General features: G+C 45.1%; 1 protein-coding gene across 2 annotated transcripts in view; it reads right to left on the minus strand.

The window, feature by feature from the left end:
• The window catches only part of LOC109904581 (A-kinase anchor protein 6), a 150639-nt gene that overhangs the window by 115833 nt on the left and 7778 nt on the right, over positions 1-27028 (minus strand). Inside the window, exons 1-4 of one of the 2 annotated variants that reach the window (XM_031787945.1) lie at positions 23433-23661; positions 17725-17847; positions 11679-11769; positions 10158-10333 (exon numbers count right to left, since the gene is read on the minus strand). In XM_031787945.1, coding sequence (XP_031643805.1) covers positions 10158-10333; positions 11679-11769; positions 17725-17847; positions 23433-23459 — 417 coding nt within the window. In that variant the 5' untranslated portion in view covers positions 23460-23661. Of the gene's footprint in view, positions 1-10157; positions 10334-11678; positions 11770-17724; positions 17848-23432; positions 23662-27028 lie in introns of those variants that run through there. The other variant, XM_031787944.1, reaches the window with a different exon arrangement.

Here is a 27028-nt window from a genome sequence, read left to right on the forward strand (position 1 = left end):
ATATTAATTTATATTGTCCATGCAATTAAATATTTGAAAATGTCTAGCAAAAAATAGAACCATTAACTATTTTTTATCTTAGAAAATGCATTTCAATTGTCAGATCGCCCTTAGGCAAAAGCAACCTAAAGAGTTATATCATTTTAACTCACTTTATAACTTACATTTAGAGTGCCTTTGCATGCTAATAGTGCCAGCCAGACCTGGGAATGCATGAACTATTTCTTATGTGGATCTCTGATTATTTGCATTTCTCATTTAAAAGACAGACACTTTATAGAGAGATAAATTGATGTTTTTTAAGAGTCTTAAGAGTTGTATTGAGTTGTCCTACAGGACAGTCCTACAGTGGGAAAAAAAAGTATTTAGTCAATTGTGCAAGTTCTCCCACTTAAAAAGATGAGAGAGGCCTGTAATTTTCATCATAGGTACACTTCAACTATGACAGACAAAATGAAAAACAAAATCCAGAAAATCACATTGTAGGATTTTTTATGAATTTATTTGCAGATTACGGTGGAAAATAAGTATTTGGTCAATAACAAAAGTTTATCTCAATACTTTGTTACATACCCTTTGTTGGCAATGACAGAGGTCAAACGTTTTCTGTAAGTCTTCACAAGGTTTTCACACACTGTTGCTGGTATTTTGGCCCATTCCTCCAATGCAGATCTCCTCTAGAGCAGTGATGTTTTGGGGCTGTTGCTGGGCAACATGGACTTTCAACTCCCTCCAAAGATTTTCTATGGGGTTGAGATCTGGAGACTGGCTAGGCCACTCCAGGACCTTGAAATGCTTCTTACGAAGCCACTCCTTCGTTGCCCGGGCGGTGTGTTTGGGATCATTGTCATGCTGAAAGACCCAGCCACGTTTCATCTTCAATGCCCTTGCTGATGGAAGGAGGTTTTCACTCAAAATCTCACGATACATGGCCCCATTCATTCTTTCCTTTACACGGATCAGTCGTCCTGGTCCCTTTGCAGAAAAACAGCCCAAAAGCATGATGTTTCCACCCCCATGCTTCACAGTAGGTATGGTGTTCTTTGGATGCAACTCAGCATTCTTTGTCCTCCAAACACGACGAGTTGAGTTATTACCAAAAAGTTCTATTTTGGTTTCATCTGACCATATGACATTCTCCCAATCTTCTTCTGGATCATCCAAATGCTTTCTAGCAAACTTCAGACGGGCCTGGACATGTACTGGCTTAAGCAGGGGGACACGTCTGGCACTGCAGGATTTGAGTCCCTGGCGGCGTAGTGTGTTACTGATGGTAGGCTTTGTTACTTTGGTCCCAGCTCTCTGCAGGTCATTCACTAGGTCCCCCCGTGTGGTTTTGGGATTTTTGCTCACCGTTCTTGTGATAATTTTTACCCCACGAGGTGAGATCTTGCGTGGAGCCCCAGATCGAGGGAGATTATCAGTGGTCTTGTATGTCTTCCATTTCCTAATAATTGCTCCCACGGTTGATTTCTTCAAACCAAGCTGCTTACCTATTGCAGATTCAGTTTTCCCAGCCTGGTGCAGGTCTACAATTTTGTTTCTAGTGTCCTTTGACAGCTCTTTGGTCTTGGCCATAGTGAAATTTGGAGTGTGACTGTTTGAGGTTGTGGACAGGTGTCTTTTATACTGATAACATGTTCAAACAGGTGCCATTAATACAGGTAACCAGTGGAGGACAGAGGAGCCTCTTAAAGAAGAAGTTACAGGTCTGTGAGAGCCAGAAATCTTGCTTGTTTGTAGGTGACCAAATACTTTTTTCCCACCATAATTTGCAAATAAATTCATGAAAAATCCTACAATGTGATTTTATGGATTTTTTTCCCTCTCATTTTGTCTGTCATAGTTGAAGTGAAGTGTACCTATGAAAATTACAGGCCTCTCTCATCTTTTTAAGTGGGAGAACTTGCACAATTGGTGGCTGACTAAATACTTTCTTGCCCCACTGTATATCTTGAAAACATAATTGCTGACATGTTAAACATTTTGGGACTATATCAACAATTCACTAACTCACCAAGGCACTATAATCTATAATATAAAGTAAAAAGAGTAATACGTAATGGTAACGCTACTGCATCACCCAACACAAGTTCAGTCATGAAGCCGGGTAAACCCAGAATCTCGGCTCATCAACATGGGGCTGAAGGGGTTAGGCAGCAGTCTGCCCAGACTGAAACTTCTCCCCAGACCTGTCCCTGTCCTGTTTTTCAGTGCCACACTTCCTTTCATAAAATGTCCACCATGCAGCAATAACCTGGGGTCAGTTATAACCATGCTGTAACCTTGATATACCTAAGACCCGCTCCATATGCAGCGTAGTGGTGTGGCATATCTCTGGTGTGGCATATCTCTGGTGTGGCATATCTCTGGTGTGGCATATCTCTGGTGTGGCATATCTCTGGTGTGGCATATCTCTGGTGTGGCATAGCACTTGTTAACATACTGTATTTCCAGTGAACAGAATGATTGATGATGATGACGGCAACGGTGGTCCCTCACCCCCTCCGGTCTCTCTACCTCTGCCCTGTCTCCCCCCCTTTCCTTGCCCCTGTCCCCCACTCATCCTGCTCCTCCCTCCCACTCTTCCGCCCACGTCTCTCCCCCACTGCACTGCAGTCAGCAGGGCCGGCTGGGTGAAATGTGGGCCCTGGGGCAGACAAGCTGTCTGGGAGCAGCAGCAGATAAGGCCCTGCTGCTTTTACATACATACACACACAGGCAGCCAGGCTAGCATTAGTATATGCCACTGACACCTGGCAGGGCACAGATGACCTGAATAATCCCACTCTGAGGACCTAGATATTGTACCACTGGGGGCGATGGAGGAAGCGGTGGGTAGGATACCCAACACCTACTCTGATGAAGCTATAATGTGATGTGGTGGAGGCATGGTAATGGTAACGTGCCCAAATATCCCCAGAGTGCAGGGTGTCGTTTGGTCACTGACTTGGGGCTGTTTCGTCAAGCTGGTTAACTGGATTTGTGTCGCCCGTGCCCAAACGAACATGGCCTAATCTGAAGGGATCACTGGCAGAGTGATGGGGTTACTGAGAGGAAGGAAGGGCCCATCCACACCTGCTTCTCGAGAGATATGGTGCGTTCCAACTCTGGGCACAGACAGACAGACTGACAGATATACGGACTGGCGGACGGATTAACGGACACAAGATCTAAAGCATACTTTTGACAAATAACACACATCACCAAAGTTTCGGTAAATGTCAATGATGTTAGCTAACAATTATGCTACAATTTCACAAATGTATTTCCATGTTGAAACTGTTCAAATTGCAGAATATTTTTGTCTCAGAGAGAATCACCAGCTAGCTTATCAACATGAATGACAACCGTAAGTGGAGAGAGAATTGATGATGGGGCTGTGGCTGTGTCATTTATAGCATGAACATTGGAGCATGATGAGGAGGTGAAAGGAGAATCACGGGGGATGAGAGCAAGGGACATTAAAATGTGTGTGCCTGCGCGTGAGTGTGCGCTTAGGCCCATATGCGTTGGAACGTGTTTGTGGGCGTGCGTGCGAGTCCATGCATGCATGTTTGTTTGTGTGTGTGGTCAACACCTGTCAGTTCTGCCATCCACAGAGACTGTGAGTGAGAGAGTCAGAGGCACAGAGACAGAGCCTACTGCTGCAATCCCTGTGATATGACAGACAGACAGCTCCTGAATATTACACTGTTATGTTCTGCTGGCCAAACCACCAGGGCTCAGGGAGGGACGCATCACACACCACCGCCACTAAAGAGTAGAGCTGCATCCCAAATGGCACCCTATTCCCTTTATAGGGCACTACTTTTGACCAGGGCCCATAGGGCTCTGGTGAAAAGTAGTGCACTATAGGGAGCCATTTGAGACAAAGCCTGGGTGACTTAGAACATAGCTTTAACTTGATTCCACAATAATATATAACCCATGTTAACATCACAGAGGCAATCTGAACACACACAGAAGTTCCCTTGTAAGAGTAATCTCCTCTTATCTGAAATTCAAATGTACTGTGTTTACATGAATCATGTACAGAATAGGCTATGTTCTTCCATAACTCTGTGTAAAGCTTTGGGACATAACATGGGGAGTGTGTGTATTGGTTGGATTCCCGGAGTTGTGCATCCTTCTGGTGGCTGGCAATGAAAAATAACCCTACAACAATATAGCCGGCATTCCCAAGTATAGAAATGTAACTTTTTTTGTTACCATGAATACCAAATGTTCTGGGGTGCATCCAAATGGCAGCCTACTCCCTACAGTACAGTGCATTCAGAAAGTATTACAGACCACTACTCTTTTTCCAAATGTTGTTATTCTAAAATGGATTAAATAAATGTTTTTCCTAATCAATCTACACACAATATCCCATAATGAACCGAAAACAGGTTTTTAGAAAAAACAAACAGAAATACCTTATTTGCATAAGTTCAGACCCTTTGCTATGAAACTCGAAATTGAGCTCAGTTGCATCCTGTTTCCATTAATCATAATTGAGATGTTTCTATAACTTGATTGGAGTCCACCTGTGGTAAATGCAATTGATTGGACATGATTTGGAAAGGCACACACCTGTCTGTATAAGGTCCCACAGTTAACAGTGCATGTCAGAGCAAAAACCAAGCCATGAGGTCGAAGGAATTGTCCGTAGAGCTCCGAGACAGGATTGTGTCGAGGCACAGATCTGGAGAAGGATACCCAAACATTTTTGCAGCATCGAAGGTCCCCAAGAACAGTGGCCTCCATCATTCTTAACCCTTGTTGTAGTCTTAACATTCTGTATACTCCCCATGTCCTAAGGGTCAAACATGACTCGCCTTCACTAAACTCCTAAAATAAAGTAGCTTAATTGTTTTTTAAACTCCAAATCTATTTTGCATGAAGAAACAACCTGTCATTCATCACAAACGTTGTGAATATCTGGGTTTTCCCTCTTCACAATGCAGAAAGACTGCATTTAATCAGTGGACACCACTCGTTTTTATTACAACACACCTGTCATAATTGTTTTCTTTACTAGAGGTTTATTATTATTATTGCTAAAGTTACCGCATCTCTTTTGCAAGAGATAGCACTTAGAAAGTAGCAGAAATGTGCAGAAAACTAGTTTTGAATGCATTTTATTGAAGGGAAACACTAACAGTCTTGAACCTTTTTGGCAACATAGTGATATATTCTTAAATACTGTACAAGGAGGAATTCAACTACAAAATGCTAGTCTCCTCACATTTGTTTAACCATTGCACCCACTCACAAGGTGTATAAACAACAACAATAAGAATAAAATAAGATAAATACATGAAAACGTGAAGAACATAAATCAATCAACTCTAATTAGCACATGTAGGACAGTATGCAAGTGTGTGTGCACGGACTTTGCAGATATATTTCTCACATGTGCAGCACATAGTATTTGTTTTACAGTCCTTCTTTGGGGGGAAGAATTGGCATCTCCTCCTCTTGCCTGCCCCAGCTGTAGCCTCAGGTGGATCTGGACAAGATTCAGCCCCCTGAACAGCTTTCACAAGCGCTGCAGAGGTGGGGTTACAAGTGCCTTTACCAGCTGCCCCAGGAACACCCTCCTCTTGTTCCACTTATCAGGCATCCAGGTAGTGTTGATTTTGTTCCATATCACAAAAGCATTGTATGATGCCACATCAATGACGTTATGGAAGATGACCATGGGCCAGTGGGCAGTCATCCTGCTGCAGCTGTAAGTTCCAATCACCTTGTCCAGGTTGTCCACGACTCCTTTGTGGTTGTAGTCCAGGATGATGGCTGGCTTCCTGTCCTCACGATCCCTGATCTCAGCCATTTTGTGCAGTGTGCTCAGGATGACCACATTCTTGTTCCTCTTTGGGAGGTAAGAAACTAGAGTGGTGGTGGGGGTGAAGGCAAACTTTGATGAGAAGTCCTCTCTCCCCCTTGTTGCAAGGAGTGCAGGGGGGAGCTCAGGCTTGTTCTTTCTAACTGTGCCAACCATGGTGATCTTCCTCTTCAGGAGCTGCTGGCTGAGTTCATAAGAGGTGAAGTAATTGTCTCATGTGGCATTGTGCCCCCTGAGTCCATCTGTCATATAAATCACAACCCGCATCCACTGCTTCTTCTCCGGGCCTCCACTAGGTCGGCTTCCCTGTGTAGACTTGCATCTTCCAAGCGTAGCTGGATTGTGCATCACAGGCCACCCATATCTTGATGCCATACTTTGCTGGCTTGCTGGGCATATACTGCCGGAAAGGACAAAAGGGATTACTATCAGTAATTAGTATCAGTGTCACAGAAAACAATCAGTGAAAATCACTTACATTACAGATATGAAAATAAAAATGTACCTCTGAATGGAACCAGTTGCTCATCCACTGTTACTTCAGGCCCAGGGTTGTAGAGGTATGGCAGACACTCTTCTCCCAGACCTCTCTTATGGCCGCCAGTTTGTCTCTCACACGTCTTGCAGGTCTTGACACACGGTTATCAAATCATAGCATTCTTGAGAAAGTGTGAAAGACTTCCAATGGCATCGTGGCACGGGAAATCACCCTTCTACTCTCTACATCCCAGAGAGTGCATGTAACCTCGCCTCGGGACCGATACACATCCGCTAAGATTAGCAGCCCTATGTAGGCACGCAGGTCAATCTCATCCATCCTTTTCCAGTTGTCTCCATATTAATGGAAACCCTCCAAATGTCATCTCCAGGATGATTTTTTCAATGGCTGGTTTGATAAACATGTAGAATGTTGAGGCAATGTCCTGGGCATGGGCAACTGCATGTCTTGTAGGCCCTGGGGTCGTCCTTATGACATTTTGTGCTGCCATCCTGCCCTGGCTGTCATATGTTCACAAGGACATGTTATTTAGCTGTTCTTTGACAAAAATCTCTTTCAGTTTGGGGGATTTCTTCTTCATCTGAAGATGATGCATCGTGCTCTGGGTTGTATTCTTCCCCATATTCTTCTTCAGATACCTCCTCTTCTAAATCAATGTTCTCTTGTTCCTCCTGGACATCTGAAAAAAAAATCTGATCTACGACCTGTTGGGCACTGAAATGTGCACTCATGGCTTCAGCAAAGAGAGAACTGGGGGGACTGTCATCTGTAGCACCTTTATAGCCTCTGACTGCATTCCCCATTAGTAAACAATGCTTTCAAGAAATTTTTATTTTGTCTGAAATTCTTTTTTATTTTGTCTGTGAACTTGAGTCATGTGTGGGGTCGTGGAGGGGAGATACTGCACATGCACAATAAAGTTTTAGTTTTGTCTGAGTTCAATCAGTAGCACACAATCTCAATGTCTTATTGTGTGTGTATATATATATATGTGTGTCTTTGTGGTTTTTGTAATGTGTAAATTATTTTATAACTGCTGGGTCAAAAATGACCCCAAGACAATCTTTGTACCCTGGTGGTGTACAGAGTTCATGGAAATATGGACCATGGCGATGTTTCACTTTTTTTGGTGTCACTAGGAGGAGTCATAAAAATGTCAAGTCGAAAAAATATATTTTAGGGGGTTTTGTCTGCTGTTAAACATAGTGGAGGGTCATTTTTTACCTCTTAAGGATTCGCCCCTTTTTTCAATTTTCGCCTAAAATTATATACCCAAATCTAACTGCCTTTGGCTCAGGCCCTGAAGCAAGGATATGCATATTCTTGGTACCATTTGAAAGGAAACACTTTTTTTATTTTTAAAAGGACACACTTTTTTTTTAGAAGTTTGTGGAAATGTGAAAGGAATGTAGGAGAATATAACACTGATATTTTTTTGTGCCATCATCTTTGAAATGCAAGAGAAAGGCCATAACGTATTATACCAGCCCAGGTGCAATTTAGATTTTGTTCCCTAGATGGAAGCAGTATATGTGCAAAGTTCTAGACTGATCCAATGAACCATGGTGTTACTGTTCAACATTTTGTATCAAGACTGCCCAAATGTGCCTAGTGACTCCTTGTGGGGGACCAGGCACCTGCAGGCTGACTTCGGTAGTCGAAGTTGAACAGTGTTTCCTCCGACACATTGCTGGGGCTGGCTTCCAGGTAAAGCGAGAGGGTGTTAAGAAGTGCGGCTTGGTGGGTCATGTTTTGGAGGATGCATGACTCGACCTTCACCTCCTGAGCCCGTTGGGGAGTTACAGCGATGAAACAGAATTGAAATTGGGAAGAAAAAGGGGTAATATACACACAAAAAATGTAGAGCTATCAAATGGATGCAAAAGGCATTATTTTCGTGGAAAGACCCCATTATTTGCCTGGGGTGCGGCGCTGTTTTTGAGACTGAAGCGTCTCTGTCTGATCTTCCCCAACAATTGAATTAGAGGGGAATAAGACAAGGTTCCCTCAGGATTACCATTTGACCAGCATCTAGCCATGTTCAAAATGTTCAAAACTTTATGGTCCCATGGAAAATTATTGAGATTCGGGAACATCAACACGGAGAGACAACGGCAGGAGCATCTGCTCTCCGCAATAACAACAAACCGGTATGGGCGCCAGGAGAGACGCGCCTTGCTTCATACACACCTTAATGGAGGCAACGTTTGTGTCTCGTGACATGTTGCATTGCTCTTCCATCTATCATTTTTACACGCTGTAAATTAATGACCTCAAAGAGCACCTGTTGTTTTAGACACATAAAACATTTATGGGACACTGGAAATAAATATTGTCATTGTTCTAAATCATAACAATTTGATATTGGTTTTAACAATGAATTCCCAACATATAAAGCTGTAAAGTATAAGCTGTAAAGTATAAAGTATATGGGTGTTATTAGGTACACAAGCTCACCGTTATAACAAGCTAACATCTCTGCAGCACACACACATTAAAATAACCTTGGACGAACCTCCTACATTGACAATGACTCGTCATAGCGCCTGATGGATGAACAACAAACACAACCTGGACCAGACCTGTAACTTATCATCCCATGGTTTGGATGACATCAACCCCGTCATCCATCCCTCAGATCAGAAGATGACACCTCTCATCTTTCCCCTGTCAACATCGTCCTATCAAATTTACCCAACCCCGTGCTCCCGCGTCAGAGAGTCAGGACGGGTCTAAATACTCAGTGCTGAGAGGAGATTTGTAGCTCCTTCCCTGACCTTACCCCCACCACAACGGCCACCCTCTAATTAGGCAATGCATCTGATCTTCATTAACAGCTATGAGATAATGAATCACTGGCTCGTCTCTGTGTTAATTTGCTGCAACCAAGCAGCTAATGGATGTCAGAGCTGACTGATCACACTGATTGTGGTGATTTCTAATTGCAACAAAACAATTTAAAAGCAGCAGGATTATTTATGTTGTTGCCTACAACGTGAAAAGAGGGATGCGAGGAGAGGAGAGGAAAGGAAAAGGGATTGAGTTTCTAATTTGGTTCAGATGAAACAGAAGAGATTATGGTCAGAAGAAGGAAGGGCGATGTGCGGCGCTGTGAAGATTGTGCCTCCACATTGCACGGCCCCCTGGGAAATCCTGCCGAGCTGTGCTGATGCTCTGACACGGCTGCTCATATCCTTTTGATGCACAAACACAAATACTTTTGTCTCTCTCTGCCTGGGTCTCTCTGGGTAAGTGGAAAGGATGCCTCCATCCACTGAAGTCAGATCGGAATATAAATGACTAAATCACAATTGGCAATTAAACAATGAGCAATCGTAACCTAGAATGACAATGCTGGTAATTACACATTAAATGCAAAGAACAAAGTGGGTTTCACACATTTTGAGCTACAAATATGTGTGTGAGTTTTGTCTATTGTTCCTGTGTGTGTTTGCTGCATTTTGACTTCTCAAATGATTCATGCAGCCACCACCATTGCTTTAGAGTTTATTTATGAAATATGTAATATTCACATCATGCACATCTACGTGTGTCCCCCTTCACCCCCAGTAACGTCTAACTGGGAAGCTTTACTTTAGCTGTTTCTTATGCTAATAGCACCAACCCCTTCCCATCTCCCCTTCTGTTTGTTTATTTTGCTGAGCGTGCACTGGATAGCCCCGGGCGAGAGGGAGAGGAAAGGAGACGGAGAGGACTTCAGTCAGTGACAGGAGGACAGGCACGCGGGTCGGCAGGAGGACAGACACGGGCGGGAGGGCGGTGGGATATGGGGGATATAAGGAAATGTAGTCCGTGTGGATAGTTTACCTTTGGGCTGGCCAGCGGGCCCGTGGTCTCTGCCTCCTGAGAGGCCTCGGCCTCAGTGGCCAGGATGTGGGCTTTGATGGCGTCCAGAGTCCGCAGCATCCAGCTGTGCTGGCGGCGGATCTGCCTCTGGAGTTGCTGCCACTGGTGTACGACCATCTGGAGCATGTCCCTCAGGCCTATAATGATAGACAATAGAGAGAGAGAAAGAGTCTGGATTAGCCACGACCTTTGAACTTACTTTCATTCTGACCCACCCACCCTCCTATAATCCTTCATTCACTGATGTACTGGTATTTATCATTATTATTATTATTATTATTGTTATATACCTGTACCATGTCATGTTTATTAGTCTTTTAAATGTGAGTGAAGTAATTGCTCTTTATTTGATATGATCACGAATTCTTCAGTGGTCCACTTTGCTCTCTCTAACCTGAACACAGATGCGTATGTGATCTGTCATACAGTATGCCAACTAATGTACAGTATATGAACACACCAGTATGTGTGCTGCATGAGATGAGTAGCTGGTTTAGAGTTAAATCCCTCCCACAACACACTGCGTCCATCTGCAGAACCATCAGTGTTCCTCCAGCCCTGTCTGTCTCTCTACCAGCAGGACACTGTCCCAGCAGCCATGATTCACACAAATCCTGTTTGAACAAAGTGATCAAATCAAGATGAATGAGCCAAGGCAGAATGTGACCCTGTAATCCACGCACGCACACACACTATCTATCTAGTGACTGGCTGCTCAACAATGTCACACACCGCTCATACCTATGGAATGATCATGAGTGATCTGCAGAGTTGCTAGGAAACCAGGTATTAGTGTCTGCAGTGCAGGAAGTAAGGGGATAGATTTGCTGGCTGGCTGGCTGACTGGCTGGAAGCTTTAGGTGAATAATCGGCCCAGCAGAGGGGAGAAAACGTCTGGAAGATGGCCTCTAACTCAGGCCCTGCTGTTTCTAATTCCACCTATCTTCATAAACACAGCACCTCCCTCAATCGCTCCCTCTCTTTTTCTATCGCTCTTACTCCCTCATCATGACCCTGGCCGTGACCCCACTCTCCGAGGGTGTCTCGGGGAGTTGGAATATGAAAATAAACCACATTTCCAATTCACACGTGTATTATACAAACTTGTACATGTGTTAAGTAGGACAAATCAAATATAAGCGCCCACAAAATTAATATTATATACAGCGCCTCCCTCCCTCACTTTTTCTCTCTCCTACTCGCTCGCTTCAAATACACAGCGCTGCGCTCCCTCTCCTCTTTCCACCTCTCCTCTATCTTTTCTCGACCCAGTCACAAGCACCAATCACTCCCAGCCTGTCCGAACTCACAATCCATTGCAGATACAATACCATTGGTAATGTATGTTGGAAAAAGCTGTTTCTTTCCCCCCTTCCCCTTGCTTGAGAAGCAGTTACTTTAAGATGTATACATTCTGAAGGTCAGTATGTTAATATAAACATTAATAATAAATGAGAGGGTTGCGAGCAGTGAGAGCCGTACTGTGGTAGAGGATGATTTCCAGCAGCTGCCTGCCTTCCTCCACTACACAGTCTTTCAGGGAGCAGTGACTGTCCACGTTCAACTTGAAGCTCTGCAACACAGATTACAAAACGTTAACACAGTCTTTCAGGGAGCAGTGACTGTCCACGTTCAACTTGAAGCTCTGCAACACAGATTACAAAACATTAACACAGTCTTTCAGGGAGCAGTGACTGTCCACGTTCAACTTGAAGCTCTGGGAAAATAAATAAACATAAATATGGGTTGTATTTACAATGGTGTTTGTTCTTCACTGGTTGCCCTTTTCTTGTGGTATTTCACCCAATAGATATGGGTGTTTATCAAAATTGGATTCGTTTTTTTACCTAAATCTTTGTGGGTCTGTGTAATCTGAGGGATATATGTGTTTCTAATATGGTCATACATTTGGTTAGGAAGTGCAGCTCAGTTTCCACCTAATTTTGTGGGCAGTGAGCACGTAGCCTGTCTTCTCGAGAGCCAGGTCTGCCTACGTCGACCTTACTCAATAGCAAGGCTATGCTCACTGACTCTGTACATAGTCAAAGCTTTCCTTCATATTGGTTCTGTCACAGTGGTCAGGTATTCTGCCACTGTGTACTCTCTGTTTAGGGCCAAATAGCATTCTAGTTTGCTCTATTTTTTGTTGATTCTTTCCAATGTGTCAAGTAATGATATTTTTATTTTCTTATGATTTGGTTGAGTCTCTCTCTCTCTGAACATCACAACAACAACAAAAAGTCCCAGTCCCCACATCATACAAACATCTGACACAACCTCCAAGCACCCTTCATAATTCCTCAAGCTGTGCTACACTCGACTTATTACATCACATTCCTCTCCACTTCCCTCTACAGTATCTTTACCATCTAACCTGAAATATTGGGACATTAAAGATCTGTATCTGTAAAAAACTATCCAACATACAGAAATCCAACATACAGAAATCCAACATACAGAAATCCAACATAGGCTACTGAGTTGTTTTATTTAAAGGGATGATTCACATTCAGAGAGAGATAATATGTATACAGTATATACAGTACCAGTCAAAAGTTTGGACACACCTACTACTCATTCCAGGGTTTTTGTTTATTTTTACTATTTTCTACATTGTAGAATAGTGAAGACGTAAAAACTATGAAATAACATGTGTAATCATGTAGTAACCAACCAAAAAAAAGTATTAAACAAATCAAAATATATTTTATATTTGAGATTCTTCAAAGTATCTCTCAACCAGCTTCATTAGGTAATCACCTGGAATTCATTTCAATTAACAGGTGTGCCTTGTTAAAAGTTAAGTTGTGGAATTTCTTCTTAATGCGTTTGAGCCAATCAGTTATGTTGTGACAAGGTAGGGGTGGTATACAGAAGATATCCCTATTTGGTAAAAGACCAAGTCCATATTATGGCAAGAACAGCTCAAATAAGTAAAGAGAAATGACAGTCCAGCATTACTTTAAAACATGAAGGTCAGTCAATATGGGAAATTTCAAGAACTTTGAAAGTTTCTTCAAGTGCAGTCACAAAAACCACCAAGCGCTATGATGAAACTGGCTCTCGTGAGGACCGCCACAGGAAAGACCCAGAGTTACCTCTGCTGCAGAGGATACGTTCATTAGAGTTAACAGCACCTCAGAATGCCGCCCAAATAAATGTTCAAGTAACAGACACATCTCAACAACTGTTCAGAGGAGACTGCGTGAATTAGGCCTTCATGGTCGAATTGCTGCAAAGAAACCACTACTAAAGGACACCAATAAGAAGAAGAGACTTGCTTGGGCCAAGAAACAAGCAATGGACATTAGACTGGTGGAAATCTGTCCTTAAGCACGCAGCCAAGACAACACAGGAGAGGCTTTGGAATATGTCTCTGAATGTCCTTGAGTGGCCCAGCCAGAGCCCAGACTTGAATCCGATCTCTGGAGAGACCTGAAAATAGCTGTGCAGCAACGCTCCCCATCCAACCTGACAGAGCTTGGGAGGATCTGCAGAGAAGAATGGGAGGACTACCCAAATACAGGTGTGCCAAGCTTGTAACGTCATACCCAAGAAGACGTGAGGCTGTAATCGTAGCCAAAGGTGCGTCAACAAAGTGCTGAGTAAAGGATATGATACTTATGTAAATGTGATATTTTTTTGTAAAGTTTAAAAAAAAACATTTGCAAACATTTCTGAAAACCCATTTTGGCTTTGCCATTATGGGGTATGGGGCATTGTGTGTAGATTGATAAAGAAAAAGTCAAGGGGTCTGAATACTTTCCCGAATGCACTGTATATATAAAATAATGAGAGAACGGGGACCTGGAGGAGGGGGATGGGATATGCTGTTGAAGATGTTATGAGTGGTTGGGGGGTGGAGGGTGAATAAAGAGGGGGGGGGGCTGAGGAATCCCAGGGGAGTGATGCAGTGAGGTGCTTGGAGTCATCTTCACCTTAGATTGTCATCTCCTTAGATCTTGGGCCGGCCTGTTGCTGGCGATTAGGACCCGGTCTGATCTGACCAGCGTGCTGAAGGTGTGCCGTGACAACACAGCATTGGCTAAATGCTTCTGACGGCCTGCCACCGAGAGCAAGTAGAGGAGTACTGAATGAGGCACGGCTCTACTTCACTGGGCAGAATGGATGAAGGGGAATGGGACACCTAGCTCAATAAGTAACTAGAAGATGCCCTCGGTGACTCACTCTAACGCTGATCCAGGAACAGCCAAAATGTAGTTGTTCACACTCATAGCATGGCTCCGTGTGAAATGGTACCCTATTCCTTATATAGTTTGCCATATCCCCTATATAGTGCACTACTTTTGAAAGTAAGCCTATCCCAAACCATTCAGAGTTAATGGCTAACCTTAATATTTTAGACTCAATGCCTAAACTTAACTCTAACCTTAATCTGGAGTTAATGGCTAAACTTAACCTTAAACACTTTGAAATGTGGCATTTGAGAAATGCTGAATTAGGTCAATCTGATTTTAGTTTTTTTGCACCTTACTTGTGGAATAATCTCCAAAACTCTCTAAAATTGGAGTTGGTGTTTGTTTTATAGGATTGTGTTTCGCTTTTGGTGTATTGATGTGTATAGTGATGTTTGATATAGGGCTCATCTGTAAAAGAGACCTTGGTCTCAGCACGACTCCCGGTCAAAATAAAGGCTATTATAAAAAAAAAAGTGCACCAATTCAAAAGTAGTGCATCATATAGGGAATAAGGTGCCATTTGGGACGCACACTGCAAGGCTCTGAGTGGATTAAGCTGGGGGCAAGGGAGGGTTGTCACCAATTTGACACCTCTAGATGTACAACAGCAGGGATAGGCGAGTAGATTAATTCACGGGTTGTTTTTTTGGGGAGCCGGAAAATAATTATAATAGTTTGTATACTTCAAACTGACCACAACTAAGCTCAAAAATAGATTGTATTTGAAAAGAACTAGAATTTCATACCTCCATTACATTGATACACGATGACGTCTCTTTTTTTCTGTGGGAATACTTGGGAACAGATTTCCTAAATTAAACTTATTTTATGCTTAACTGATTTGAGTCTTTTTAAAAACATTGCTAAAATGGCCAAAAGAAATCCCCCGCGGGCCGACCACTGTGCTACAGTATACAGTTCCTGGATTTGGAGCCCCTCGCTCCTCTCAGGCTCAGGTGAGAGGACTGTCATCCCCACATCACATCACACCACACATACAGACAGACAGGGCAGGGACGTCATCTCACTGAAACAGAGGGAAGGACAGAGGGAGAGAGGGAAGAACCAACCCACACAAACACACAACATTAAAGAGGTTAAAGAGGTGAGCTGGGAGGTAGGAAGGCTAAGGTAGGAAAAGTATTGGCTCACTCAAGCCAGAGGGGGAGATACCTGGCTACTGTCAAAATAGTAACAGACTAAAATGTGACCTGCAAGGCATTTTATCTCCAATTCTATTTGATCAGATAATTTTTTGTGTTGGCATTACCATATTTCTGAGTAGCGTATCGTATAACTAAATGGGATGACATTGAGATCTGACATTGAAATACCAATTTCAAAGCAGCCGGCTGCAATTGTATTTAATTTAATCAGTAGGGCCTTTGTAATAATGATTATCCAATAGCACTTTTTACAAAAGTGGTGCTTGAGAGAAAGGGAGACAGAGAGAGAGAGAAGGGGGCTGTATCTAACTTCCTGTGTATTCTATCTGTGTATTAAGGGGTTTGACACCCACTGGCGAGTGCCCTCCCACCCACCCCTCTCTCTCTATAACTATGGGCCTCTTGTCCTGACTGTTCATTTGCCACCATTGCAGAGTGGTGTCGTTAATGTGATTTAAAGAGCTGGATCGGCCATCAAGCTCAATCAATAGCCATTTCATTTCACGCCATCGGCCCGGGCTCACAGACATCTCGTTACCGCTCTCACAGGGGCACCGGAAAGAGGCTCCCGCTCGGCCCGGGCTCACAGACCTCTCGTTACCGCTCTCACAGGGCACCGGAAAGAGGCTCCCGCTCGGCCCGGGCTCACAGACCTCTCGTTACCGCTCTCACAGGGGCACCGGAAGGAGGCTCCCGCTCGGCCGGGCTCACAGACATCTCTTTACCGCCTCTCACAGGGGCACCGGAAAGAGGCTCTCCCGCTCGGCCCGGGCTCACAGACATCTCGTTACCGCTCTCACAGGGGCCACCGGACAGATAAGAGGCAGCCCTCCTTAATCGGCCGCGGCTCACAGACCTCTCGTTACCGCTCTCACAGGGGCACCGGAAAGAGGCGCCCGCTCGGCCCGGCTCACAGACCTCTCGTTACCGCTCTCACAGGGGCACCGGAAAGAGGCGCCCCGCTCGGCCCGGGCTCACAGACATCTCGTTACCGCTCTCACAGGGGCACCGGAAAGATGCTCCCGCTCGCCCGGGCCACGACATCTCGTTAAAACCTCTCTCAAGGGGCAACGGAAAGAGGCGCCCGCTCGCCTCGGGCTCACAGACATCCTTACCACCCCGCTCTCGACAAGGGCACGGAAAGAGGGCCCGCTCGCCAAGATAACAGACATCTCGTTACCGCGTCGCACATGGGCACCGGAAAGAGGCGGGGGGTTTCACCCGCTCGGCCTCGGCTCACAGACATCCTCGTTACCGCTCTCACAGGGGCACCGGAAAGAGGGCTCCCGCTCGGCCCGGGCTCACAGACATCCGTTACCGCTCTCACAGGGGCACCGGAAAGAGGCTCCCGCTCGGTCCGGCTCACAGACATCTCGTTACCGCTCTCACAGGGGCACCGGAAAGAGGCTCCCCGCTCGGCCCCGGCTCACAGACATCTCGTTACCGCTCTCACAGGGGCACCGGAAAGAAGCGCAGCTCGCCGCCTCGCTAAGCTAGACTCATTCAACCTCCCTCCACCCCCAATGCTACGTGCCAGCTGCAGCCCAAGACCAAACATCGAATTGGGAGCAGCTCCCCTCCACTCCCCTCCCTGGAGCAGGGGGTGACTGAGGAAAACAAGTGTGCCTAGCAGGGCCCGTCTCAATCAATACTAACATGTAGTAATGTTTTATTGGGAAGGGCTTCACATCTTCCTTCCATCAAGATGACAAACTTGGCTGCCTGTTCCACAACAAACCTCTGATACTGATAGAGATATACAGTATATATACACAGAGTTTTGTACAAGATTAGGGATAAAAATACAAATGCATGTGTACTGGGTGTTAGTGTTGTTGGCATGAAGAACAGAGTATACACATGTTTATATAGGTATATAATTATGCAGAGATGCACTCAGCAGGGAGCTATGCAGAGGCATATTGGCTGGTCTCTCTGGATGTATGCAAAGTGTGTGTACGTGTGTGTCTGTCTGTTTGCGCATGTGTGTATGTGTTTGTGTGCACTTGCACATATGTTTGCTGTTGAGAGTGTGAGGACTTGTCAGGAAGCAGCACGTCTCTTTGTTTGTATTCATATGCAGTTATGTACTGTGCACGTTGTTGCATGTGAGCGCATGAGAGAGGGAGAGAGACAGTGTGTGTGACAGTGTGTGTGTGTCACCAGGTGTGTCTCCAGGTAGAGCTTGAGGCTGTCCATTTCAGCTTTGGGTGGCGTCCAGTTCTCTGTGGTCTCCAGGGCTTCCCTCAGCCAGCAGATAAACTCATCTAGTTTTTTCACAAAGCCCTGAGAGAGAAAGAGAAAGAGAAAGAGCAAGCGAAAGAGAGAGAGAAAGAGAGAGTCAACCTACAGCAGCAACTCTGGTGTTATTCTTGTTATTGTTATGTAATATTTCATCCCTTGAGTTAAAACAACCAACTTTAGGGTGAATTGAGGGTATACACAGTACACATCAGTTTATACACACAAACAATGGGTTGATGGGGAAGATTTCCCATTAGTAACATTGCCCTTGATCAGCTAGAGGTGCTTAGTCAAAGAGGGGATGAGAGGCTCGCTGTGTGGTGTGTGACTACTGCCATCCGCTGGTGAAGAAAGGCATTGACTTCATTAATTACTACCTCAGATCCAGTGTTCACCCCCTGGTGTACAGTGTATGGATGCAGTAAAGCTTCACTCATTGTTCGGTGTTGGGTAATTCATGGCCCCAGAATTCAACATGATTATATTTCTCTCATTCTCCATGGCAGGCCTCCTGCTCATTATGTGACAGTGATGAAAATCCAAAATATTGATTTAAATGACCTCTTTTCAGATGTGGATAGAGCCCCAGTATGTATGTTTGCAGGGTCTGAGGCAGGGTCTTGGATTAAAGGCAGAGCTGGCAGGCTGGCACACAGGGTGTAGTATCAGTACCATCCTATTACCAGGGCCTGGATGGCGATAATAGTATAGTGGGCATAGCCAGGACCTTGCTCAGTCACTAACAAATACTCTCCCTCCTGCTCAATCTTCCTCTTTACCCCTCTCCCTTTTCCACCATAAAAAATATATTGCATTAATGTCTTGACTGTGTGCAGGCTAGTCGTAAGCAGGCCATATTAGCCAGTGAGATATGCACATTACAGACACTGAGACTAGAACACAATTCCCCAGGACAAGGACATTATATGCGTTTCCTTTTCATCCTCCCTCTCCACCAGTAAAGCTTTCAACCAAGATGAATACACAGCCCCTGGTGACAACAACCAAGATGAATACACAGCCCCTGGTGACAACAACCAAGATGAATACACAGCCCCTGGTGACAACAACCAAGATGAATACACAGCCCCTGGTCACAGCAGCATTAACGGCAGGGCTTAGCTTGTCACAGAATGGGTTTATGGGCCAATGTAATGCGCCAGGCAGGCAGGAGGAAAAGCGTATGAATAACATGAATGAGCAACATCCCTTCTCTTCCCATCCATCCCCTCTAAACTTCTCTCAGGGAAAAAGAGAGAAAGACAGGTGGAGAGTAGAAAAAGGAAGACTGAAAAAAGACAGCGGTATAGAGGGACAGCGAAAGAGCAAGAAAGAGTGAGAGACAGAGAGGGATAGAGGGAAGGAAGGCTCTGCTCGTCCGTGGCGTCATACTTGACTAGGCCCCTGAGAAACCCCCAGTAGAACCTTCAGCTGCCAGCTAGCTGTCTGTTGCCATGAGGATGAAGTCATCTCCAGAGGCCCGCATGCTAATGTATTCAATCACCTCCGTGTGTGACACATATCATCTCAGGTGGCGCGCCTGGCTGCCTCTCTCTCAGCCCCATAGCCTGGCTGCCTCTCTCTCAGCCCCATAGCCTCACAGTCTAGCTGCCTCTCTCTCAGCCCCATAGCCTCACAGCCTGGCTGCCTCTCTCTCAGCCCCATAGCCTCACAGCCTGGCTGCCTCTCTCTCAGCCCCATAGCCTCACAGCCTGGCTGCCTCTCTCTCAGCCCCATAGCCTCACAGCCTGGCTGCCTCTCTCTCAGCCCCATAGCCTCACAGCCTGGCTGCCTCTCTCTCAGCCCCATAGCCTCACAGCCTAGCTGACTCTCTCATAGCCTCAGCCTCTCTCTCAGCCCCATAGCCTCACAGCCTGGCTGCCTCTCTCTCAGCCCCATAGCCTCACAGCCTGGCTGCCTCTCTCTCAGCCCCATAGCCTCACAGCCTGGCTGCCTCTCTCTCAGCCCCATAGCCTCACAGCCTAGCTGACTCTCTCATAGCCTCAGCCTCTCTCTCAGCCCCATAGCCTCACAGCCTGGCTGCCTCTCTCTCAGCCCCATAGCCTCACAGCCTAGCTGACTCTCTCATAGCCTCAGCCTCTCTCTCAGCCCCATAGCCTCACAGCCTGGCTGACTCTCTCTCAGCCACATAGCCTCACAGCCTGGCTGCCTCTCTCTCAGCCCCATAGCATCACAGCCTGGCTGCCTCTCCCTCAGCCCCATAGCCTCACAGCCTGGCTTCCTCTCTCTCAGCCCCATAGCCTCACAGCCTGGCTGCCTTTCTCTCAGCCCCATAGCCTCACAGCCTAGCTGACTCTCTCATAGCCTCAGCCTCTCTCTCAGCCCCATAGCCTCACAGCCTGGCTGCCTCTCTCTCAGCCCCATAGCCTCACAGCCTAGCTGACTCTCTCATAGCCTCAGCCTCTCTCTCAGCCCCATAGCCTCACAGCCTGGCTGACTCTCTCTCAGCCCCATAGCCTCACAGCCTGGCTGCCTCTCTCTCAGCCCCATAGCATCACAGCCTGGCTGCCTCTCCCTCAGCCCCATAGCCTCACAGCCTGGCTTCCTCTCTCTCAGCCCCATAGCCTGGCTGCCTCTCTCTCAGCCCCATAGCCTCACAGCCTAGCTGCCTCTCTCTCAGCCCCATAGCCTCACAGCCTAGCTGCCTTTCTCTCAGCCCCATAGCCTCAAGCCTGGCTGCCTCTCTCTCAGCCCCATAGCCTCACAGCCTAGCTGACTCTCTCATAGCCTCAGCCTCTCTCTCAGCCCCATAGCCTCATAGCCTGGCTGCCTCTCTCGCAGCCCCATAGCCTCACAGCCTAGCTGACTCTCTCATAGCCTCAGCCTCTCTCTCAGTCCCAGCTTCAGCCTCTCTGTTAGACATAGCCCAAGGACAGCAGAGGAGAGAATGTGCTAATCCTCTGATTGTATGGAACCCATGGAGATGTCTGATTGGTAAATACATTTAATCCTATGTAATCGCCAAAGTGGCAACCTAAGCATCTAACAATCAGTAACAACCATTGGAAAGATACATGGCTGGTAGTACATTACAGAACTATAACAGCAAGCATTTGATTTCAATGAATTGTTTTCAATGCATGAAATGTTTGCACTGCATATGCAACAAAATGCTGTTCTATTTTTTATGTAGGCACTGTAGACCAGACAAATATGAATTATCTCACAGTCGTCATTCTCCATTCCTGCCAGGAGGTGGCATTAAAACCACACTGTGCTATTCAGGCTTTACCAACAGGAGAGAATCCACTGTGTGGCTCACTGACAGACTGTGGAGATAAATAGTCAAAAGACTGAGTCTGCCTCTCAAAATGGCACCATATTCCCTATTTAGTGCACTACTTTTGACCAGGACCCCATAATGCTCTGGTCAAATGAAGTGCACCATATAAGGAATATTGTGTCATTTGGGACAAACAGAGTATTTTCATGGCATAATAGCTACAGTGTAAAACTACAGATAATATTTGATCATATATAGTGGAGAATGTTGATGCTAAAGGATTATACAATACTAGTTATGTCTAGGTAGTATTTATAGGCTGGTTCATAGTAACTCTACTATCATTGACATTGTCCTGGAGACTGTGGAACAAGTGTCAGACAGACATCCCTGTGATGGCATGGCAGGATACCATGGAGTCATTCAGGACCGAGGCTCATCAGGGCTGAGGTTCTGTCACGATCGTCGTATGGAGGGGACCAAAGCGCAGCGTGGTGTGAATACATTCTTTTTTATTGAATGAAGAACATTTAAACAAAAAAACGATAAAGACGACCGTGACCGCTATATAAACACTGTGCTAACATGCTACATAACATAGACAATAACCCACGAAATACCCAAAGAAGATGGCTGCCTAAATATGGTTCCCAATCAGAGACAATAAACACCTGCCTCTAATTGAGGCAACCATAGACCTACAAAAACACCTAGATGGAATCAACCCCATTAATCTACAAAACCCCTAGACAGTGCGAAAACCCTAGATGAGACAAAACACCCATACCACCCTCGTCACACCCTGACCTAACCAAAATATATAAAGAAAAGAAAGAATACTCAGGTCAGGGCGTGACAGGTTCACTGACTATGGAGAATATAATATCACTACTTACTGTATGTGTTAAAGAATGGAGTGAGTGTGTGTCTCTCTCTCTCTCTCCAAATAATACATTAGCACCCAGCTCCTTCATAGATTTGATTACATGCTCTTCATTATTTACCTAATGGTCTAATTGCATTACATGTGGATGAGAAACATGAACATGAGAGGGATGCAGGAGAAGGTTGCAGTGAATTGGTCAGTAGTTGAGGTTATTCTATGTGAGAGTAGAGAGAAGACCAGGGAGCGATGTGTTTCACTAAGCTTTTAATGTGCTAGCTGGCACTGGTTTTCGCTTTTTAATATCTCTGAATGTACTCTGTAGCTCACCTGCGTTCTTCTCTTTCTACAATAAGAATTGGATCAGAGCATACAGGTATGCAGCATGCTGAATGATCCTCAAAAGCAGGTTAGGCCATCTATGATGTATAGGTATTCAAAACTTGTCACAACCTTAATCCTCAGTCTGGCATGCTATGTGACATTGGAGGAAACCCGTCCTTGTTGTGTACTAATGCCGTATTACCATATGCAAGACGACAACAACGATTCATCTGTTCATAAATCACTTAATCAATACTGTAGCTGTCAGTATACAGCTGACCTTTGAAGATGTGTTGACATGCAAATGCATATTGACACCATCATTATGAACCAGAATGAATTAGCAACACTGTCTAGTTTGGGAATACATTAACTTTGGAGTCAATCGAGTGCTGGTAAAATGACCGTATAACCACATAAAAGACGGTTATGGATGAATAACGCCATGAAAATGTAAAAAACCATCACAATTGTTAAGAAGTGATAGTGAGTTCACCATCCCTTTCGCCCTCAGAACTGCCTCAATTGGTTGGGGCATGGACTCTACAGTTGTGTCAAGTTGGCTGGATGTCCTTTGGGTGGTGGACCATTCTTGATACACACGGGAAACTGTTGTGTGAAAAACCCAGTAGTGTTGCAGTTCTTGACACAAAACGGTGCACCTGTCACCTACTAGCATACCCTGTTCAAAGGCACTTAAATCTTTAGTCTTGCAAATTCACCCTCTGAATGGCACACACACAATCCATGTCTCAATTGTCTGAAGGATAAAAAATCATTCTTTAACCCGTTTCCTCGCCTTCATCTGCACTGATTAAAGTGGATATAACAGGTGACATCAATAAGGGATCAAAGCTTCACCTGGTCAGTCTGTCATGGAAAGAGCAGTTGTTCATAATGTTTTGTACACTCAGACCCCTTCCACATTTTGTTACGTTGCAGACTTATTCTAAAATGGATTAAATTAAATATTTTCCTCATCAATCTACACACAATACCCCATAATGACAAAGCAAAAACGTGTTTTGTACATAGTGGTTAGAGCATTGGACTTGTAACCAAAAGGTTGCAAGATCAAATCCCCGAGCTAACATTGGCCGTGGGATGTTCAAAGTTACAGATATTTCTTTTATAACTGAACCCTGATCTGTACTTCTCAACAACTTTGTCCCTGACCTGTTTGTAGAGCTCCTTGGTCTTCATGGTGCCACTTGCTTAGTGGTGCCACTTGCTTAGTGCTGTTACTTGCTTAGTGCTGTTACTTGCTTAGTGGTGTTGCAGTCTCTTGGTCTTTCAGAACAGGTGTATATATACTGAGATCATGTGACAGATCATGTGCCACTTAAACTGCACACAGGTGGACTTTATTTAACTAATTATGTGACTTCTGAAGGTATTTGGTTGCACCAAATCGTATTTAGGAGCTTCATAGCAAAGGGGGTGAATACATATGCGCGCACTACTTTTCAGTTTTACATTTTTTTAAACATTTTTGAAACAAGTAAAAAAATATATTTCACTTCACCAATTGGACTATTTTGTATATGTCCATTATATGAAATCCAAATAAAAATACATGTAAATTACAGGTTGTAATGCAACAAAATAGGAAAAACACCAAGGGGGATGAATACTTTTGCAAGGCACTGCAACTACGCAAATAAATGAAGAACAAATTCTTATTTACAAAGACAGCCTACCCCGGCCAAACCCGGACGATGTGGGCCAATTGTGCGCCGCCCTATGGGACTCATGGCCGGGTGTGATTCAGCCTGGATTTGAACCAGGGACTGTAGTGATGCCACTTGCACTGAGATGCAGAGCCTAAGAGCGCTGGGCCACTCGGGAGCCCCCGTATCTGGGGAAGGGTAACAAAAAATGTCTGCAGCATTGAAGGTCCCCAAGAGCACAGTGGTCTCCATCATTCTTAAATGGAAGAATTTTGGAACCACCAAGACTCTTCCCTAGAGGTGACCTGGTCAAACTGAACAATAGGGGGAGAAGGGCCTTGGTCAGGGAGGTGACCAAGAACCCGATGGTCACTGAAAGAGCTCCAGAGTTCCTCTTTGGAGATGGGAGAACCTTGCAGAAGGACAACCATCTCTGCAGCACTCCACCAATCAGGCTTTTATGGTAGAATGGCCAAACGAAGGCCACTCCTCAGTAAAAGGCACACGACAGCCCGCTTGGAGTTTTCCAAAAAGCAAGATTCTCTGGTCAGATGAAAGCAAGATTGAACTGTTTGGTCTGAATGCCAAGTGTCACATCTGGTTGAAACCAGGCACCGCTCATCACCTGACCAATACCATCCCCTACGGTGAAGCATGGTGGTGACAGCAGCATGCTGTGGGGAAGTCTTCAGCAGCAGGGACTGGGAGACTAGTCAGGATTGAGGGAAACATGAATGGATCAACGGACAGAGAGATCCTTGATGAAAACCTGATCTACAGCTCTCAGAACTTAAGACAGGGTTGGAGGCTCACCTTCCAACAGGACAACTAAGCCCACAGCCAAGACAACGCAGGAGAGGCTTTGGGACAAGTCTCTGAATGTCCTTAATTGGCCCAGCCAGAGACTTGAACCGGATCGAACATCTCTGGAGAGACCTGAAAATAGTTGTGCAGCAACGCTCCCCATCCAACCTGACAGAGTTTGAGAGGATCTGCAGAGAAGAATGGGGTGAACTCCCCAAATAGAGGTGTGCCAAGCTTGTAGCGTCATAGCCAAGAAGACTCGGGGCTGTATTCACTGCCAAAGGTGCTTCAACAAAGTACTAGTCTGAATACTTATGTAAATGTGATATTTCAATATTTTTATACATTTGCACAAATTTCAAAAATTCAGTTTTTGCTTTGCAATTATGGGGTATTGTGTGTAGATTGATAAGGGAAAAATTGTTTCATCCATTTTAGGATAAGGCAGTAATGCAACAAAATGTGGAAAAAGTGAAGGGGTCTGAATACTTTCCGAATGCAAATTATGGTGGGAAAAAAGTATTTTGTCACCTACAAACAAGCAAGATTTCTGGCTCTCACAGACCTGTAACTTCTTCTTTAAGAGGCTCCTCTGTCCTACACTCGTTACCTGTATTAATGGAACCTGTTTGAACTTGTTATCAGTATAAAAGACACCTGTCCACAACCTCAAACAGTCACACTCCAAACTCCACTATGGCCAAGACCAAAGAGCTGTCAAAGGACACCAGAAACAAAATTGTAGACCTGCACCAGGCTGGGAAGACTGAATCTGCAATAGGTAAGCAGCTTGGTTTGAAGAAATCAACTGTGGGAACAATTATTAGGAAATGGAAGACATACAAGACCACTGATAATCTCCCTCGATCTGGGGCTCCACGCAAGATCTCACTCCGTGGGGTCAAAATGATCACAAGAACGGTGATCAAAAATCCCAGAACCACACGGGGGGACCTAGTGAATGACCTGCAGAGAGCTGGGACCAAAGTAACAAAGCCTACCATCAGTAACACACTACGCCGCCAGGGACTCAAATCCTGCAGTGCCAGACGTGTCCCCCTGCTTAAGTCAGTACATGTCCAGGCCTGTCTGAAGTTTGCTAGGGAGCATTTGGATGATCCAGAAGAAGATTGGGAGAATGTCATATGGTCAGATTAAACCAAAATATAACTTTTTGGTAAAAACTCAACTAGTCATGTTTGGAGGACAATGAATGCTGAGTTGCATCCAAAGAACACCATACCTACTGTGAAGCATGGCGGTGAAAACAACATGCTTTGGGGCTGTTTTTCTGCAAAGGGACCAGGACGACTGATCCGTGTAAAGGAAAGAATGAATGGGGCCTTTATCGTGAGATTTTGAGTGAAAACCTCCTTCCATCAGCAAGGGCATTGAAGATGAAACGTGGCTGGGTCTTTCAGCGTGACAATAATCCCAAACACACCGCCCGGGCAACGAAGGAGTGGCTTCGTAAGAAGCATTTCAAGGTCCTGGAGTGGCCTAGCCAGTCTCCAGATCTCAACCCCATAGAAAATCTTTGGAGGGAGTTGAAAGTCCGTGTTGCCCAGCAACAGCCCCAAAACATCACTGCTCTAGAGGAGATCTGCATGGAGGAATGGGCCAAAATACCAGCAACAGTGTGTGAAAACCTTGTGAAGACTTGTCATTGCCAACAAAAGGTATATAACAAAGTATTGAGATAAACTTTTGTTATGGACCAAATACTTATTTTCCACCATAATTTGCAAATTAATTAATTAAAAATCTTACAATGTGATTTTCTGGATTTTTTTCTCATTTTGTCTGTCATATTTGAAGTGTACCTATGATGAAAATTACAGGCCTCTCTCATCTTTTTAAGTGGGAGAACTTGCACAATTGGTGGCTGACTACTGTATGTTAGAATGATATTCATTGACTACAGCTCAGGGTTCAACACCATAGTGCCCTCAAAGCTCAGTAAGATAAGGACCCTGAGACAAAACACCTCCCCCTGCAACTGGATCCTGGACTTCCTGACGGGCCACCCCCAGGTGGTAAGGGTAGGAAGCAACACATCCGCCACGCTGATCCTCAACAGGGGGCCCCACAGGGGTACGTGCTCAGTCCCTTATTGTGGACTACAGGAAAAGGAGGGCTGAGCACTCCCCCATTCTCATCAACAGGGCTGTAGTGGAGCAGGTTTAGAGCTTCAAGTTCCTTGGCGTCCACATCACCAACAAACTAACATGGTCCAACACCGTAAGACAGTCGTGAAGAAGGCACGACAAAACCTATTCTCCCTCAGGAGACTGAAAA

Source organism: Oncorhynchus kisutch, linkage group LG14, assembly GCF_002021735.2.
Source record: "Oncorhynchus kisutch isolate 150728-3 linkage group LG14, Okis_V2, whole genome shotgun sequence".
NCBI classification, from domain to species: Eukaryota; Metazoa; Chordata; class Actinopteri; order Salmoniformes; family Salmonidae; genus Oncorhynchus; species Oncorhynchus kisutch.